Source organism: Pecten maximus, chromosome 11 (assembly GCF_902652985.1).
Source record: "Pecten maximus chromosome 11, xPecMax1.1, whole genome shotgun sequence".
NCBI lineage: Eukaryota > Metazoa > Mollusca > Bivalvia > Pectinida > Pectinidae > Pecten > Pecten maximus.
In genome coordinates this window covers 4,285,179-4,304,112 of record NC_047025.1, presented here as the reverse complement: position 1 = coordinate 4,304,112, position 18,934 = coordinate 4,285,179, and the positions used below count along the sequence as shown (strand labels likewise).

Below are 18,934 nucleotides of genomic sequence, written 5' to 3'. Positions count from 1 at the left end.
GTTGTCATTGTATTTTTTTCAATTCATGTGTAAAAAAAAGATGATTAATGCATTTAAACAATATTATGACACTGACAAGCGGAACCATGCAGACTCCATTTCAAATCAAATACATTTTGCATAATTGATTGGTTGAGTACTTTTGGAGAAATTTTGCTGAAAAATAAACTATAAATTTTAATAATTATATTATGTATATATAAAAAAAAATTAATCCGTGCCTAAAAAGGGAAAATGGTAATTAAATTACTTACAGGACATAATGAAATTAGGTTATGACCAAATTAGGAAGTTTTGTCTGAAAAACCCTTTTTTAAAAGGGAAGTTATTTTGTATATACTGGGTCTGGCTCCCAAGGTCAGTCGTAAAGTGGAAATATAACAATTTTCTTTAAAACCTGTATGCATGAAAGCATTTGGTCTGAAGAGAAAAAAATTCTTTTGAGATTTGTATAAAAGGTTGCAATTGGTCAGACTGAGAGTTCTGTCAGCGGTCTAAGAGATTCGATCCCATTAAGAGGAAATATAGCAATTTCTTCGAAATTCTTCTTCCTCTCAGACCTCTGAGAATGAAATAGAAATAGTTGGTCTACATTTGGCCAGAACCATCCTTTGATGAATATGTAGGAACCAGTTTTGTAATGAAGATCACTCGAGGCCTTAGGGGTCCTAATAGGGGATATACCTTTAATTGCAAATTCTTTGAAATTCTTCTTTAGAAATGAGTATTTTGCAATAATCACTGCAAGATAAAGGCCATCTGGGCCTTTTGTTGATATTGATTACGGGGGTGCAGGGCAAGAAAAAACCCAGGTCTGATGGCCTAGGGCCAGTAGATTTGGTCTGTGGGCAAGGAAATATAGCTGACTACTTGCCCGATTGGCAATAGAACGGATATTCATACCCTGCCTACACTGCTCTCCGGCAACGACCATCTGTCAGAAATTGTCTGTCCGTCGTCCAGAGCTACGTTATGGTAGCTAGATTGGCAAGTGCAAAATTTCTCAATGTTTTTGCCTTTCCCCTAGAGAAAATGATCATGAAGATTTAATTGGACCATTATGTTTCACCTTTGGGCAAGTACTTTTGAATCCTAACTTGCCTGAAGGACCAGTTATGCTGAATATTTGTCTTCCTGCCCTGGGTTGGGGTGTATATATTTTAGCTCCTGAATGTTTTTATTTTGCAGAGACGGGTGCAGTTTCTCTCACTAACCTGCTATGCAGACTTAAGAACCAAAGATTGCTGACATCCACTACTTTACCTGTAACAGTTTATCTTCAACATTTCCAAGTACTTGAAGAACAAAAGGTATTTGAACATACAGTCAAACCTGCTCTAACGGCCACCTTGAATAAGCGACCATGCACCTCCTTTAGCGGCCAGTCTGGTCCGCCCGATGGAAAGCACTATATAATAAACCTTAAATAAGCGGTCACCTGTCTTAACTCGGCCAACAGCCACAAAAATCTGCCATGAGTCGATGTATCTTCCTGTATTAAGCGGCCATTCTGTCCGGAAGTAGATATCCGTGATGATCACATGACCATATATTTTTATCAAATTTATCGAAACTTTAATTTTTGCTGGTTTTCATTTCAAAATACACTGTATATGGTATATTGTTATTAATATCAATAAGTGCATTATAATATGATAAATTCAATAAACTGAAAAAAAGAATTGGGCAACAGGCAGTTTGTAGCCAACCTGGTTTAAGCAGCCATCTTTCTTAAGCAGCCAATATCTGTCGGTCCCTTGGGTGGCCCCTTAATACAGGGTTGACTGTGTATATATATATATATTCATCTATAGAAGGGTTATTTCAATTTTTATAGTGCTGTGGAAACTTTTCATGGGTGAAAACCCAGATTGATTTCCTATATTTAAGACAGAATTTTGACTCTGGGGATTAACGTCACAATAGTGTTATTACGCATGTTCTTAGGATATGATATAAATGTCAGAAAAGTGTTGTTACACTTGTGTCTAAGGATATCATTAACATTGAGTAGTGTTATTATACATGTCTTATAATATTCATAACATGGCCGTATTACATACGGTAAAACATGTGACAAACATTTATTCATCATGATACCTGATGTCTTATGTGTATGCACGTGTGCATGTGTCTGAGTGAAAGTTTGTCTTTTCAATGTATCAAAAACTTCAAAAAATAAAAAATTACAAAAAAAAACAACATTTATTCATCATTACTCAATAATAGAAAACTTCATGTTTGAACTCTTTAATCATCAGTTTCCCAAAAAAAGATATTATACTAATCACAGTGGACATTGTTTTCCAGTGTTCACATTTCATGTATCGATTATGCAAACTAAATTTTCACTGAAATTCCAATCAGATCCAAATTTGATTGTTACAAAATTTCTCCTAAACACTAAATGTCCACTTAACAAAATTTCTCCTAAACACTAAATTTCCACTTAAACACAGGTCCAGGGGTTTATAGATTAGTAAAAAGCTCTGCATGGGTACAACAAATTTTCGCTTAGCACTGGTGGCTGAAACATTATACAGACAACACCCATTTTGTATGCCGTTGTAACAGGCTGTAAAAACCTGATCTTGTTATACCTTGTAGTTGGTATGCAGAGACACGTCCACAGAATGGATAAAGATCGAAGAGTGTAATCACGGATCACTGCCGCCATTGGATGTCACACAGTAAGTAATTACAGGGAAATGTTTCGATATCAGCCAGAAAATTTACAGCTGTATGGATGGGCTATATTGGCGGCAGATTAAGATAATACTGTGAAATTAATCTTCAAAGCTTTCACATATTTCAACTTTCAAGTTTAGTGTAATGAATAAATTCAATTCAATTTTATTCTGTAAAAAAGTACAACATGTTTGAGCACAGCATGTATTAAAATGATTTGTTGCAATCTGAAACATATTGTATTTATGTAAGCATTTTTTCATCATTTTCTCTGAATAGAGAGTAAAAAACATCATCTTATGTTTGTAGTTGGCAAGAAAAAAAACCAGATGATTTGGCATTTTAGATAAGAACTTTTTCGATGAAAAAGAAATATTGGTATTCATGATGCCCAATCAGGATTAGATAGAAAGCTTCAGGCTAACTTTCATCGAGGTCAGATATTGAGGACACTTTGTCAAGTACAAAAAAAGTTAAATAAAAACATAATCAGAGTTGAGAAATTTTTATAAAATTGAGAAATTCATATACTGCTACTATTTGATGCCATAACCTCTAAGTATATCACATGAAACGACAAAATGAACAAATATGCAGCTTGGTGTTGCTAAAGCAAGTCATGTCCCCTACGGCCCTTACCGAGACCTTGGTATTTACCTAAAAATCCTGAAATTTTGAACTTGATCTGAAGCTACTCCTTCTGAAATTACATATCAACTTTCACCAGCAAACCTTACAGCATGGCTGAGAAAAGTGTGCAAAACTGAGTGTATGATATAAAGAAATTCATACATGTATATGAAAGTTGAGAAATTCATATATGAAATTGAAAAATTCATATAGATTCATATTACAATACTACATGTATTAGAAGTCATAACTGGTGTACATTTCATAAAACATGGTGTGTATTAACTTTGCCATTTGTAGCAAGTATCAAAATACTAAAGTACATGTAAGGTAGTTCAATGCTTGAATGTATTGATCCAACCTATTGAATAAAAGATACATGTATTTTCAGTGCTTTTTCTAAGGGCTTTTTAGGCAGATTATGGATCACATGCCAAAATGAAATTGCACATGTATTTGAATATTCATGTGAAAGCCAAATTCCCTAAATTTGCAATTTACTCCTAAAAAAAGGAACCCTTTACTAAGGAGTGATCAAGATTATTATATAATCCCAATTATATGGACATTTTGAAATATTTTTTTTTTGTTTTTATTGAAATTAAGAAATTCTATTTTCAGGAAATGTATAAGTCTGAATGAAAAGTTGTTCCAGATCACAGACACTTTACAAGTCACAGGTAAGATAATCAATTTCAAGTCAAAAGTAAGATTAACACCTTATATTAAAAGGTAAATTATCACTATAATTACAGGTAAATTATTATCTTATAATCAAGGTAAATTATTGTTATAATCACAGGTGATTTATCACTTCATAGTCCGAGGTAAATTATCACTTCAGAATCACAGGTAAATTATCATTAAAATCACTAGTAAATTATAACTTTAACCACAGGTAAATAATAACTTTGACCACAGGTAAATTATAACTTTGACCACAGGTGAATTATCACTTTGTAATTCCAGGTGAATTAAAATGATCACTTTGTAGTCATATGTTAATTATCATTTAAAACACTAGTAAATAATCACTTAATAATCACTTAATAATCACGGTAAATTATCAATTTGTAATGACAGGTAAATTATCACTTTATAATTCCAGAGGTAAATTATCACTTTATAATTCCAGGTGAATTAAAATTATCACCTTGTAATCACAGGTGAATTATCATTTAAATCAATATTGAATTATCACCTTCCCATCATCTTTAGGAAGAAACACATGTACGTATATAGTACCATGGTAACATTATTTATTGTACAATTTATTTCTTATTTTGCAGGAACTTTGGTTGATGTCATTCTAGAAATTCCTCAAGATCCCCAGGGAAGGTATTACTACATGTTTAACATACTGTAACAGACTCGGGTTAGGGTGGAAGCTACACTGGAAAGATTATACTAAAAATGTAAACGTTATCTCTTTTACATTGGTTTCGTTTGTTTGGTTTAACGCCCTATTAACAGCCAGGGTCATTTAAGGACGTGCCAGGTTTTGGAGGAGGAGGAAAGCCGGAGTACCTGGAGAAAAACCACCGGCCTACGGTCATTGCCTGGCAACTGCCCCACGTAGGTTTTGAACTCGCATCCCAGAGGTGGAGAGCTAGTGACAAAGTGTCGGGACACCTTAACCACTCGGCCACCGCGGCCCCCTTTCATATAGTGATAAAAGATATATTTACATATAGAATATATTACAATTTTTGCGACACAAGTTATATACCAACTTATATTAATCACTCTTGTTGGCATGGATGGAAGCACTCCATGTGAATAAACTGGTGTACCTGGGGAAAACCCATGTGATCTGACAGGTGATCACGTACCTTTTCACGTCCGATCGGGGAATTGAACCCTGGCTGTCTAGGTGAAAGGCAAGTGTATTACCACTATGCCAGACCGATCACCCTACTATGAAATTACACATGTGTTTGAATATTCATATTTAAGCCAAATTCCCTTAATTTGAAATTTACTCCTAAAAGGGAACCCTATACAATGGAGTGATCAAGATTATTATATAATCCCAATTATGAGACATTTTGAAATAAATTAAAAATTTTTTATTGAAATTTTGAAATTCTGTTTTCAGGAAATGTGTAAGTCTGAGTGAAAAATGTTTCAGATCACAGACACTTTGCCAGGGATAACTCTGGAGGGGGCCATTTGCCCCATATTTTCCAAAATGGCCCACCAAAACTCACAAATTTCTTCAATTTTCTATGTTTTGGCCCATACGATTTCTGAAATCTTATCATAATGGCCCATTATTTTTGGGTCCAGTGTGAACCCTGCTTTGCATGTCACAATAGAAATAGTACCTGGGTATACGTACAATAGCAATAAATAAAAATGTGAGATATTTCTAATAAGTCACAACTGATTACATACTTGATATTTTGTAAATTATCTTTGATTTATAATCATTAATAATTTTTCAGCTGAATCCAAACACCATTTAGAATAGAAAAACCTTTTAAAAAAATTAGAAAAACCTTACCTGGAATCTGTAAATATTTTAGCCCCGAGAGTGTACTGTCATTGTGTGGCGCCCTGGGTCATTTGAAAGAGTGGTTCAATGCCTCTGTTACCACGGTGATACAACCTGCCCTGCTGTGTGACCTTGACCCGCTTTTAGCAGACTGTCACCAACAGCTGTGTCAGTTCGTCAAAGCTAAGACAGTAGGCTGTTTTGAAGATTTCGAAAGTCACTGGGACGACGTGTGGCGAGGGAAAGTCTCTGTGATCGACAAAACAGTTAGTATGATAATCTGACACTAGGCCCATGGCTGGTAGTAATCCCATTCATATCTTTTAATATAGTTAAATGGCCAGTAATCATATAAGCCCATTGTCTGACTTTGAATGAGAGATTATGTGTATGCACCCGGCCTGAGCTTATGGTAGGATAAAAATATTTAGATTAGGGTTTAAATATGAATTCATTTGGCAGACAAGGTGCTGCTCTACTATGCCTTATATTTGCATAATATGACAAGGGGAGCATTTATTATTCCCTTAATGGTAAAACCAGGGCGACTAATGGTTTCCTCTCGTCCGTCCGTCTGTCAGTCAATCCACTCAGTTTTCTACACTTTCTTTTAGCAAAGTTGGTATGTAACTTCATTATGAGTACCTATAGATCAAGTTCAAGTTTCAGGGTTTTTTGGCAAAGGTCAAGGTCACTGTTACTTTTTCTACTAGTAATGTCGTGTATAGCTTTAGTAATACCCAGCATGCTTGTTACAGTTAAGAGTCTCCAAAATGTTTAAAAATGTCTAATGGTTGATTATCTATGGACATTGTGAACTTGGCTTTTCAGAGAAAATGTCACTTGAAATTGTCCTTGAAGACTGGTAGTCTAATCTTCTATGCCCACAGAAAATTTGACGTTTTAGCTCATCATCATTTGAGAGAATGTTGTTCGAATTGTCCTGAATAATTGATAAGTCCATCTGTAAAAAATCCTTCTTATGGTTAATTCTTGAGAAAGACTAAAAGTGGATATTTTCAACTTAACCCTTGGTCCATAATTATGGCTGTTCTATTTTGAGACTTACTGGAAAAAGCATTGTGGATAAATATTTCTCAAATTACATAATTATGTAGGTGTCCCATATTGTGTTGGATTAGACAGGTTAATCTGACCAAAATGTTGTGTCCCACAGGGTGTCGGGTTAGAAAGTTTTATCAGATCAATATGCTGTGTCCTACAGAGTGTCAGATTAGACAGGTTAATCTGACCAATATGTTGTGTTCACAGGATGTCAGATTAGACAAGTTAATGTGACCAATATATTGCCCCTCAGGGTGTCGGATTAGACAGGTGAATTTGTTCAGCAACATTGCATCCCACAAGATTTTAGGTATGACAAGTTTCACTAATTCTTTTGACATAAACTTGAGAAGCAGGATTTTCCACCAGATATTATTCAAATTGTGTCTATAAACCAATAGGACAATGGGATTAAACAAAAGAGTTGAACTTTTAAGGAAAATTAACTATACTGTGATGATTTATTTTATCTCTGATTTTGTATCAGGTACACAGAGGCTATGTGCTGCCTGGATTTGTACTGAAGAAGAGTGATAGATGTGATTTGGTAAGTATTTCATGATTAATAAAATCTTCGCCTATCTTGTGGATTGCTTTGGTATATTTTGTTTAACGTCCTATGACAGGGCTCAAAGTGGTGCCTATTTTAGTGGCCATGGTGCCTTAAATTCACCATTTGCGACCAGTTATTGACCAATACGGCGCCTGCATTGCAACTAAACAATTTATATAAATTTGCAATTTGGATAATCTTTGAAAGGTTGCAGTCAATGCTAAAATGATGTTCACAATCAAAAAAGTTAGAGATGTTGTACTGATCTAAAGAATTAAAAAAGTTTTTTTTTTTAATTAAAGACAACTAGGCCAGGTGACTAACTTTTCCAATGGGCGTCTAGATTTTATGACTTGGTAGTCAAATAGGCCACCTGGTAAAAATATCCACTTTGAGCCCTGTATTTAATTTACAGCCAGGGTCATTTAAAGACGTGCCAGGTTTTGGTGGTGTAGCAAAGCCGGAGTAACCGAGAAAAACCCATTGACCTACAGTCATTACCAGGCAACTGCCCCACGTAGGTTTTGAAGGACTAGTGATAAAGTGTCGGAACACCTTAACCACTCCGCCATTTTGGCCCCTCTATCTTTAACTTTTGAGGTGATATACTTGATTATCTAACCCAGGGCTCTAGGTAGGGGATGATTGCTTGTCTCCCATGATACTGTTTCATTTCTGAAGTGTCCAGTTGTTCAAATATTTTTAAAAAAGAAATTGTAATGTAACACAATGTTGTCCTGGCGTGGGGTTGACACGTGACCGAGAAATCTTAACAGGTAAATGGAGAGACAAATCTGTGAACAATGGGAGAAAAATCTGATCTCTCACTCCTGTGAATCTGACTTGAAGATGAGAATTTGGAGGGTTAGCTGATGTTTAAAATCTTATTTTCACATGAGGTGTGGTGATTTCTTTGTACAGAGGTGATTGATTCTGTTTCTCCCACACTTTCCTACCGTATATAATTCTCAAAGGTTCAATAACAATCCCAGTTTAACATTGTTTATATTTCTTACGATGAAGTTCTTAAAAATCTATAATGGTATGTATTTCACAAACTTATTGTAATTAAGTAGAAGTAATGTTTTCAGGACATCAGCATATTTTGTTAGCAATCTTTACATTTAAAAAAATATAAATTTTTAGACTTAAGGTGATCACTACTGAAGCAAATTCAGTTTTCAGATTAAATTGAACAGATTACAAATTAAAGATTGTCTATATCCCTAATTAAATTTCCTGTTATTCTGGGTTCCTAAAAATGTGAAATTTTATAAATATAGATGGAAATCCCTGAACAATCAAAAATGTCCAGAGGATGAGATAACATTCAAATGAGGCTCCCATATTAGGCTCTCTAATCCCAAGTGAAAAAGATAAAGCTCTGTTCACATGAAATGAAAATATTTAGATTTGGAGATAGCTTAAATATGTACTTGTAAACCACTTTTAGCTTACTATTTTAAAACTGATGATTATGCAAAAATCAACTACAGGGATTATTTGAGGTGATGCGCTTATTATTGGCAGGGGCTTATTTGTAGATAGAAAAAGTAATAAGTGTATAATGTATTTGTAGGGTGAGGAGCCAAAGATGTTAGGCCGGATGTTGGATGTTCTGGATGAGGTTGCTGTGGGAACAATTCCTGCCTATATGTTTACCAAAGAGCGCTACAGCTTGTATCCTTGTATAACTATGGTTGTACCACTATCCAGTCAACACTATATGGTTGTACTACTATCCTACCAGCACTATGTGGTTGTACCACTATCCAGTTAACACTATATGGTTGTACCACTATCCTACCAGCACTATGTGGTTGTACCACTATCCAGTTAACACTATATGGTTGTACCACTATCCAGTCAACACTGTATGGTTGTACCACTATCCTACCAGCACTATGTGGTTGTACCACTATCCTACCAACACTGTATGGTTGTACCACTATCCTACCAACACTATATGGTTGTACCACTATCCAGTCAACACTATATGGTTGTACCACTATCCAGTCAACACTATATGGTTGTACCACTATCCAGTCAACACTATATGGTTGTACCACTATCCAGCCAACACTATATGGTTGTACCACTATCCTACCAACACTATATGGTTGTACCACTATTCAGTCAACACTATATGGTTGTACCACTATCCTACCAACACTGTATGGTTGTACCACTATCCAGTCAACACTGTATGGTTGTACCACTATCCTACCAACACTATATGGTTGTACCACTACACAGTCAACACTATATGGTTGTACCACTATCCTACCAACACTATATGGTTGTACCACTATCCTACCAACACTATATGGTTGTACCACTATCCAGTCAACACTATATAGTTGTACCACTACACAGTCAACACTATATGGTTGTACCACTATCCTACCAACACTATATGGTTGTACCACTACACAGTCAACACTATATGGTTGTACCACTATCCTACCAACACTATATAGTTGTACCACTACACAGTCAACACTATATGGTTGTAACACTATCCAGTCAACACTATATGGTTGTACAACTATCCAGTCAACACTATATGGTTGTACCACTATCCAGTCAACACTGTATGGTTATACCACTATCCTACCAACACTGTATTGTTGTACCACTATCCAGTCAACACTATATGGTTGTACCACTATCCTACCAACACTATATAGTTGTACCACTACACAGTCAACACTATATGGTTGTACCACTATCCTACCAACACTATATGGTTGTACCACTATCCAGCCAACACTGTATGGTTGTACCACTATCCTACCAACACTATATAGTTGTACCACTACACAGTCAACACTAAATAGTTGTACCACTATCCAGTCAACACTATATGGTTGTACCACTATCCAGCCAACACTATATGGTTGTACCACTATCCAGTCAACACTATATGGTTGTACCACTATCCTACTAACACTATATGGTTGTACCACTATCCTACCAACACTATATGGTTGTACCACTATCCAGTCAACACTATATGGTTGTACCACTATCCAGCCAACACTATATGGTTGTACCAATATCCAGTCAACACTATATGGTTGTACCACTATCCAGTCAACACTATATGGTTGTACCACTATCCTACCAACACTATATAGTTGTACCACTACACAGTCAACACTATATGGTTGTACCACTATCCTACCAACACTATATGGTTGTACCACTATCCAGCCAACACTATATGGTTGTACCACTATCCTAACAACACTATATGGTTGTACCACTATCCTACCAACACTATATGGTTGTACCACTATCCTACCAACACTATATGGTTGTACCACTATCCTACCAACACTATATAGTTGTACCACTACACAGTCAACACTATATGGTTGTAACACTATCCAGTCAACACTATATGGTTGTACCACTATCCAGTCAACACTATATAGTTGTACCACTATCCTACCAACACTATATGGTTGTAACACTATCCAGTCAACACTATATAGTTGTACCACTATCCTACCAACACTATATGGTTGTACCACTATCCTACCAACACTATATGGTTGTACCACTATCCTACCAACACTATATGGTTGTACCACTATCCAGCCAACACTATATGGTTGTACCACTATCCAGTCAACACTATATGGTTGTACCACTATCCAGTCAACACTATATGGTTGTACCACTATCCTACCCACACTATATAGTTGTACCACTATCCAGTCAACACTATATATTTACATTTTCACTTCGCTCCGCCTCAATGAACATAGTAAACTCAGATCACTTCATTTCCCGTTGAAGATTTTGGGTCGCATGCTTCTGTTCTGACACACGAATTACTTTCTTGCCGGCGTGTGAATACATTCACTGAGTTTACAATGGCGATCGAGTTCTGTACCGCCTCAGACTTAATGCACTTTCACTTTGTGAATTGTGTAACATTGTTATAAACGTATATGAACACAAGTGGAATAGCCGCTTTATGTGCTAATAAAAATGGCAGTATAATGCAGACAGTTTAGAATACAGTATCTGACAGAACACTGACACTCTCGATAGCACTGAGCTCATGACCTACATAGCGCAGTAGGTCTAACGTTAGCTGTATCTCGAATGCCATGCTTAATACCATTTCAGTGGTCACAGAAAATAAACCTCAATTTAAACACTATTTAACAACACAAAACAGACTGGTAGGCAGAAGTATGCTATATCGAGAACAGGGACACATTATTGTCATAATTTGACTCAATCTTAACATATGGAGGACACAAGTTTCCGTCCGTCGAATACCGCCAATTTTCAAATCTTTCTTTACTTACTATTATCAGAATTTACATCCCAAAACGCCAGTGCGACAATGAAATCCAATATGTCAAAAACACCATGTATATCACCAGCTAACCTGCAACTAAAATCCACATTGTTACACTTTTTCTCGAGCTCTGAATATCCCGGCTATTAGACTGCATCACATCATTTTTTTTAACCGAGTCCCTGTGTCTCGAGTGACCAAATCACCCACATACTATACTGTCAACACTGCACTTTAAATTCATATTTATATGGGTATTGCTAAGTTTTTATTATACAATATCATAAATATTTGTTATAAATGAATATTTTACCTTGAAAATATCGTATTCATGTGTATCAACATCGTAATAATCAAAACGTGTATGGCACTATATTTTGTGTTGCCTTGGTGACGAGAATAGTGTGTTGCCTTGGTGACGAGAATAGTTGACTGTCTGCTGTTCCACTACTGTGCACACATGTACGATAAGTATAACAATGTTACAAAGTGACGCACTTACGTCACACTGTTGCGACCGAATTTTGCAATCTGGTGGCGAAGTTTTAAATTTGGTTAACGTAAATATAAGGATTGATTGTCAATTTTGTTGCTTGCATGGACTGATGAAGGGAAGTGAACCTCGTGCAAATGGTACATGAACTGCTTCGCAGTTCACTTCATTTGCACGAGGTTCACTTCCCTTCATCAGTCCATGCAAGCAACAAAATTGACAATCAATCCTTAAATGGTTGTACCACTATCCATTCAACACTATATGGTTGTACCCCTATCCAGTCAACACTGTATGGTTGTACCACTATCCTACCAACACTATATGGTTGTACCACTATCCTACCAACACTATATGGTTGTACCACTATCCTACCAACACTATATGGTTGTACCACTATCCAGTCAACACTATATGGTTGTACCACTATCCAGTCAACACTATATGGTTGTACCACTATCCAGTCAACACTATATGGTTGTACCACTATCCTACCAACACTATATGGTTGTACCACTATCGAGTCAACACTGTATTGTTGTACCACTATCCTACCAACACTATATGGTTGTACCACTATCCTACCAACACTATATGGTTGTACCACTATCCAGCCATCACTATATGGTTGTACCACTATCCTACCAACACTATATGGTTGTACCACTATCCTACCAACACTATATGGTTGTACCACTATCCTACCAACACTATATGGTTGTACCACTATCCTACCAACACTATATGTTGTACCACTATCCAGTCAACACTATATGGTTGTACCACTATCAACACTTTATTGTTGTACCACTATCCATCCAACACTATATGGTTGTCCCACTATCCTACCAACACTATATGGTTGCACCACTATCCAGTCAACACTATATGGTTGTACCACTATCCAGTCAACACTGTATGGTTGTACCACTATCCAGTCAACACTATATGGTTGTACCACTATCCAGTCAACACTATATGGTTGTACCACTATCCAGTCAACACTGTATGGTTGTACCACTATCAAGTCAACACTGTATAGTTGTACCACTATCCAGTCAACACTATATGGTTGTACCACTATCCTACCAACACTATATGGTTGTACCACTATCCAGTCAACACTATATGGTTGTACCACTATCAAGTCAACACTGTATATTTGTACTACTATCCAGTCAACACTATATGGTTGTACGACTATCCAGTCAACACTATATGGTTGTACGACTATCCAGTCAACACTATATGGTTGTACGACTATCCAGTCAACACTATATGGTTGTACCACTATCCAGTCAACACTATATGGTTGTACCAATATCCTACCAACACTGTATGGTTGTACCACTATCCTACCAACACTGTATGGTTGTACCAATATCCTACCAACACTGTATGGTTGTACCACTATCCTACCAACACTATATGGTTGTACCAATATCCTACCAACACTGTATGGTTGTACCACTATCCTACCAACACTATATGGTTGTACCACTATCCTACCAACACTATATGGTTGTACCAATATCCTACCAACACTGTATGGTTGTACCAATATCCTACCAACACTGTATGGTTGTACCACTATCCAGTCAACACTATATGGTTGTACCACTATCCTACCAACACTATATGGTTGTACCAATATCCTACCAACACTGTATGGTTGTACCACTATCCTACCAACACTATATGGTTGTACCAATATCCTACCAACACTGTATGGTTGTACCACTATCCTACCAACACTGTATGGTTGTACCACTATCCTACCAACACTATATGGTTGTACCAATATCCTACCAACACTGTATGGTTGTACCACTATCCTACCAACACTGTATGGTTGTATCACTATCCTACCAACACTGTATGGTTGTACCACTATCCTACCAACACTGTATGGTTGTATCACTATCCTACCAACACTGTATGGTTGTACCACTATCCTACCAACACTATATGGTTGTACCACTATCCTACCAACACTGTATGGTTGTATCACTATCCTACCAACACTGTATGGTTGTATCACTATCCTACCAACACTATATGGTTGTACCACTATCCTACCAACACTATATGGTTGTACCACTATCCTACCAACACTGTATGGTTGTATCACTATCCTACCAACACTATATGGTTGTACCACTATCCAGTCAACACTATATGATTGTGTAATGTTTTGTAATATAATTTGTTTTATTTACAGTATCTATTGCTTAATTGTATTTATGTCGTTATCCTGTACACTTGATAATTGTTCCTTACTCGTGTAGGATTTACCTGTAGTCATTGGTGCGTGTCGTATTGTATTGTAAACTGTGAATTAGATTCACTCACGAAGCACGTGCAATGTAACCATGTGTAGCATACCTGTGGAGTTATACGGGAGTACGACCTTATTGGTCAGGTTACACTCGGGTATATAAGGTCGGGGTACCAGTAATACGGGTCCTTCTCTCTTCTGCTGGGGTTAACTTGACAGACGTTCCAAACGGAGGATTGGTATAATGACAGAGCATCTTATAACTCAGTGAGGGGAATGCTACCATCGCCAGAGGTCTGGGATCGCCGCTAACAGCAGAACGTGGGTTTGGCGAGGACGCCGGGAAATTGCGGGCGTAAGGGGTGACGCGGACACCGCGATTTGGTGGAAGGTTGCCAGGGCGCCGGTGACGGTACTGCGGGACGGGCGAGGGCAGACAGACGACAACGGCGATGTTGGTACCTCCTCACTGAGTTGCGTATTACATTTTATAGCAATATCAATTAGCACTGTTATTAACACCGGCGTAATGCCCGCGAACGCCAATATTATCATATAAAAAATATAAAACATCAATGCATATAAAATATAATATATTTTGTTCCACATCCAGCTCTGGAATGATAATCATCATTCAAAAGTAAACAGTTCTAGTACATAATGTCATATTGTTGGCACTAATTATTGTCACAATTGCACTGAAGCTCTATATTGCTTAAGGTTTCTGGTGTGATAGTACAGAGTTCTGAAAGTCATATTCCTGCTGAATAGGCTTATTGTAGAATTTTGCGAACGTTTTTGCGTTTGTCCATCCCGCTGTCCGGAGTATGGTGTGTAAAGGCACATTAGCTGCGAGAGCCGCTGAAGTGCTAGCCCCACGAACACTTTGAGCTGAGAACTTGTCTATGTCAATACCAGCTTTCATCAATGTTGTTTTGATCCACCTTGATATGGTACTTTTTGTAACAGGCTTGTAGGGCTTGTGAAAACTCAAAAATACCTTTGTAGTGTTCCCACGAATCTCTTTAGTAACAGATAAATATTGCTTCAATGTTTTTACAATGCAAAGTCCCTCGTCCATAGGATATGATTTTAACTGTATTTCACTTTGGTGAAATCCTGGTCTTGATGTTTTTAGTAGGCTATTGAATCTCAATGACACATTTTCGTCTGTCACACATATATGTTTGACAGAAAACAACATTTTGAATACAACAAAGAGAAAATTGAGCTTGATTGGAAGTAACATACCAAATTTCTCCAATCTATGAAGTCTAAACAACAAATTTTAGATTTTAGATTTTTGTTTTGTTTTTTGTTGGATATTGTATAAATTGTATTTCCTTAGTGGTGTATACAGATGTTTGGCTGACTCTCATCCCCACTCCCTTGCCTTTATGGACCAGTTGACATCTGACCATGATGTAAGTTTTTCCTTCGATGAAAATTCCTGTATACATAAGGATGTCCTTTGTTGATAGCTTAGGTAGTAATTCTTTTATTTTTTTTTCACCAGGAGGTATCCTTTAAACTAAAAATTGAGGCATTTAAAAAAAAAAAAAAAAACTACCTGTATATTTTTAGCTCACCTGCCTGAAAGGCAATTGAGCTTATGATGTGGTGCAGCTGATTTCTGATTGGACGATAGAACTTTTCATTACTATTAAACTTTTTATTCAGACTGGGATTGTGGCACGTCTGGCCAGTTATAGAAAACCATTGGATGACTGTTCAACCAATCACAATCGTTATCTGAACAGCACCACCTGGAAGGAGAGCATCATGGCTGACATCATGTTTGTGCAGGGTGAGGATGATATCTCGGGATATATATACAACAGTTTATGTATTACGTAAAACAGGTATACAATGAAATAAATATCCCTTATGGGGCCCCATGATCATCAGCACGGAGCTGTAGCGACAGGCCGGAAGGCTGTGAGTGCAGATACGTTTGGAATCGCTATTATAACTTAAGTTTACCTGGTTTATTTCTTATATATTCAGAATTTTTAGCAATTGATTTCCTTCAAAATATAAACCAAATAGTACCGGTGTATTGAATATACAGTAAGAAGACAACGTAGTGTAACATATATATGTAATCTACAAAACATCATCCCACCAACTATATCTAGATCCTGACCAAGTCATTCAAAAGTTCACTTCTCTAAACCAAACAATTTCTAAACTGGCGAAATATTTATCTACCGTTCATGTCAGATCAGTTTAGGGAAGTTCCACTGTATTACCGTAATTTGCCTAATGGCCTTATATTAATTAGGGGTCTTGCAAGTTTATGTTGTGGGTTAATTTTCATGACATCTGTTGTCCTGCTGTCTTCTGCTGTTGTCCTTCTGTGGGTCCTTCTGAAAACATTTTCTTTCAACAACAGTTGATTATTAAGGACTGTTTGGTGCAGGGCGCCGATATTTGCATGATAATTTTCTGAGATTTTTAGCATATAGTGGTGTTAATATAACCTAAGCAGAAGGAAAAAATTGTTTGTGTACACTAACATTTTGTTGCAGTATTTTTGGCAATTTTAAGGAATTACTGTCAAGATCATCCTGGTCAATTACTTTCCTAAGGCATATGGTTTTTAGCTCACCTGGACCGAAGGTCCGGTGAGCTTATGCCATGGCGCAGCATCCGTCGTCCGTCCGTCCGTCAACATTTGCTTCAAATTGCTACTAGTCAAAAAGTTCTTATTGGATTTTGACCAAATTTGGCCAGAAACATCCTTGGCAGAATGGGAACAGATTTTGCATAAATGGTGACTCTGACCCCCGAGGGGCCAAAGGGGCGGGGCCCAATAGGGGAAATAGAGGTAATTCCTTTAAATCGCTACTAGTCATAAAGTTATGAATGGATTTGAACCTAATTTGGTCAGAAACATCCTTGGAGAAAGGGGAACAGATTTTGCATAAATGGTGACTCTGACCCTAAAGGGGCCAAAGGGGCGGGGCCAAATATGGGAAATAGAGGTAATTCCTTTGAATCACTTCTAGTCATAAAGTTATGAATGGATTTGAACCCAATTTGGCCAGAAACATCCTTGGCAGAATGGGAACAGATTTTGCATAAATGGTGACTCTGACCCCCGAGGGGCCAAAGGGGCGGGGCCCAATAGGGGAAATAGAGGTAATTCCTTTAAATTGCTACTAGTCATAAAGTTATGAATGGATTTGAACCCAATTTGGTCAGAAACATCCTTGGGGGAAGGGGAACAGATTTGCATAAATGGTGACTCTGACCCTAAAGGGGCCAAAGGGGCGGGGCCAAATATGGGAAATAGAGTTAATTCCTTTGAATCACTTCTAGTCATAAAGTTATGAATGGATTTGAACCCAATTTGGCCAGAAACATCCTTGGCAGAATGGGAACAGATTTTGCATAAATGGTGACTCTGACCCCCGAGGGGCCAAAGGGGCGGAGCCCAATAGGGGAAATAGAGGTAATTCCTTTAAATTGCTACTAGTCATAAAGTTATGAATGGATTTGAACCCAATTTGGTCAGAAACATCCTTTGGGGAAGGGGAACAGATTTTGCATAAATGGTGATTCTGACCCCCAAGGGGCCAAAGGGGCGGGGCCAAATAGGGGAAATAAAGGTAATTCCTTTAAATCGCTACTTGTCATAAAGTTTTGAATGGATTTGAACCTAATTTGGTCAGAGATATCTTTGGGGGAAGGGGAACAGATTTTGCATAAATGGTGGCTCTGACCCCAAAGGGGCTAAAGGGGCGGGGCCCAATAGGAGAAATAGAGGTAATTCCTTTAAATCGCTACTTGTCATAAAGTTATGAATGGATTTGAACCCAATTTAGCCAGAAACATCCTTGGAGGAAGAGGAACCTATTTTGCATAAATGGTGGCACTGACCCCCGAGGGGCCAAAAGGGCGGGGCCCAATAGGGGAAATAGAGGTAATTCCTTTAAATCGCTACTAGTCATAAAGTTATGAATGGATTTGAACCCAATTTGGTCAGAAACATCCTTGGAGAAAGGGGAACAGATTTTGCATAAATGGTGACTCTGACCCTAAAGGGGCCAAATGGACGGGGCCCAGTGGGGGAAATAGAGGTAATTCCTTTAAATCGCTACTAGTCATAAAGTTATGAATGGATTTGAACCCAATTTGGTCAGAGATATCTTTTGGGGAAGGGGAACAGATTTTGCATAAATGGTGGCTCTGACCCCAAAGGGGCTAAAGGGGCGGGGCCCAACAGGGGAAATAGAGGTAATTCCTTTAAATCGCTACTAGTTATTAAGTTATGAATGGATTTGAACCCAATATTGTCCGAAACATCCTTGGGGGAAGGGGAACAGATTGTGCATAAATGGTGACTGACCCTAAAGGGGCCAAAAGGACGTGGCCCAGTGGGCGAAATAGAGGTAATTCCTTTG

The 18,934-nt window shown here is 37.5% G+C and overlaps 2 protein-coding genes across 2 annotated transcripts in view; one reads left to right on the top strand and one right to left on the bottom strand.

The window, feature by feature from the left end:
- LOC117337395 (deoxynucleoside triphosphate triphosphohydrolase SAMHD1-like) overlaps positions 1 to 5,922 on the bottom strand; it is a 73,680-nt gene extending 67,758 nt beyond the window's left edge. The window contains exon 1 of the mRNA XM_033898369.1: positions 5,825 to 5,922. The gene's annotated coding sequence lies outside the window, so the exon portion shown is untranslated. The remainder of the gene's footprint in view (positions 1 to 5,824) is intronic.
- The window catches only part of LOC117337394 (mdm2-binding protein-like), a 30,494-nt gene that overhangs the window by 547 nt on the left and 11,013 nt on the right, over positions 1 to 18,934 (top strand). The window contains exons 2-10 of the mRNA XM_033898367.1: positions 1,189 to 1,310; positions 2,608 to 2,690; positions 3,940 to 3,998; positions 4,608 to 4,656; positions 5,847 to 6,081; positions 7,368 to 7,427; positions 9,013 to 9,113; positions 15,886 to 15,949; positions 16,206 to 16,332. Of these exons, the coding sequence (XP_033754258.1) occupies positions 1,189 to 1,310; positions 2,608 to 2,690; positions 3,940 to 3,998; positions 4,608 to 4,656; positions 5,847 to 6,081; positions 7,368 to 7,427; positions 9,013 to 9,113; positions 15,886 to 15,949; positions 16,206 to 16,332 (900 nt within the window). The remainder of the gene's footprint in view (positions 1 to 1,188; positions 1,311 to 2,607; positions 2,691 to 3,939; positions 3,999 to 4,607; positions 4,657 to 5,846; positions 6,082 to 7,367; positions 7,428 to 9,012; positions 9,114 to 15,885; positions 15,950 to 16,205; positions 16,333 to 18,934) is intronic.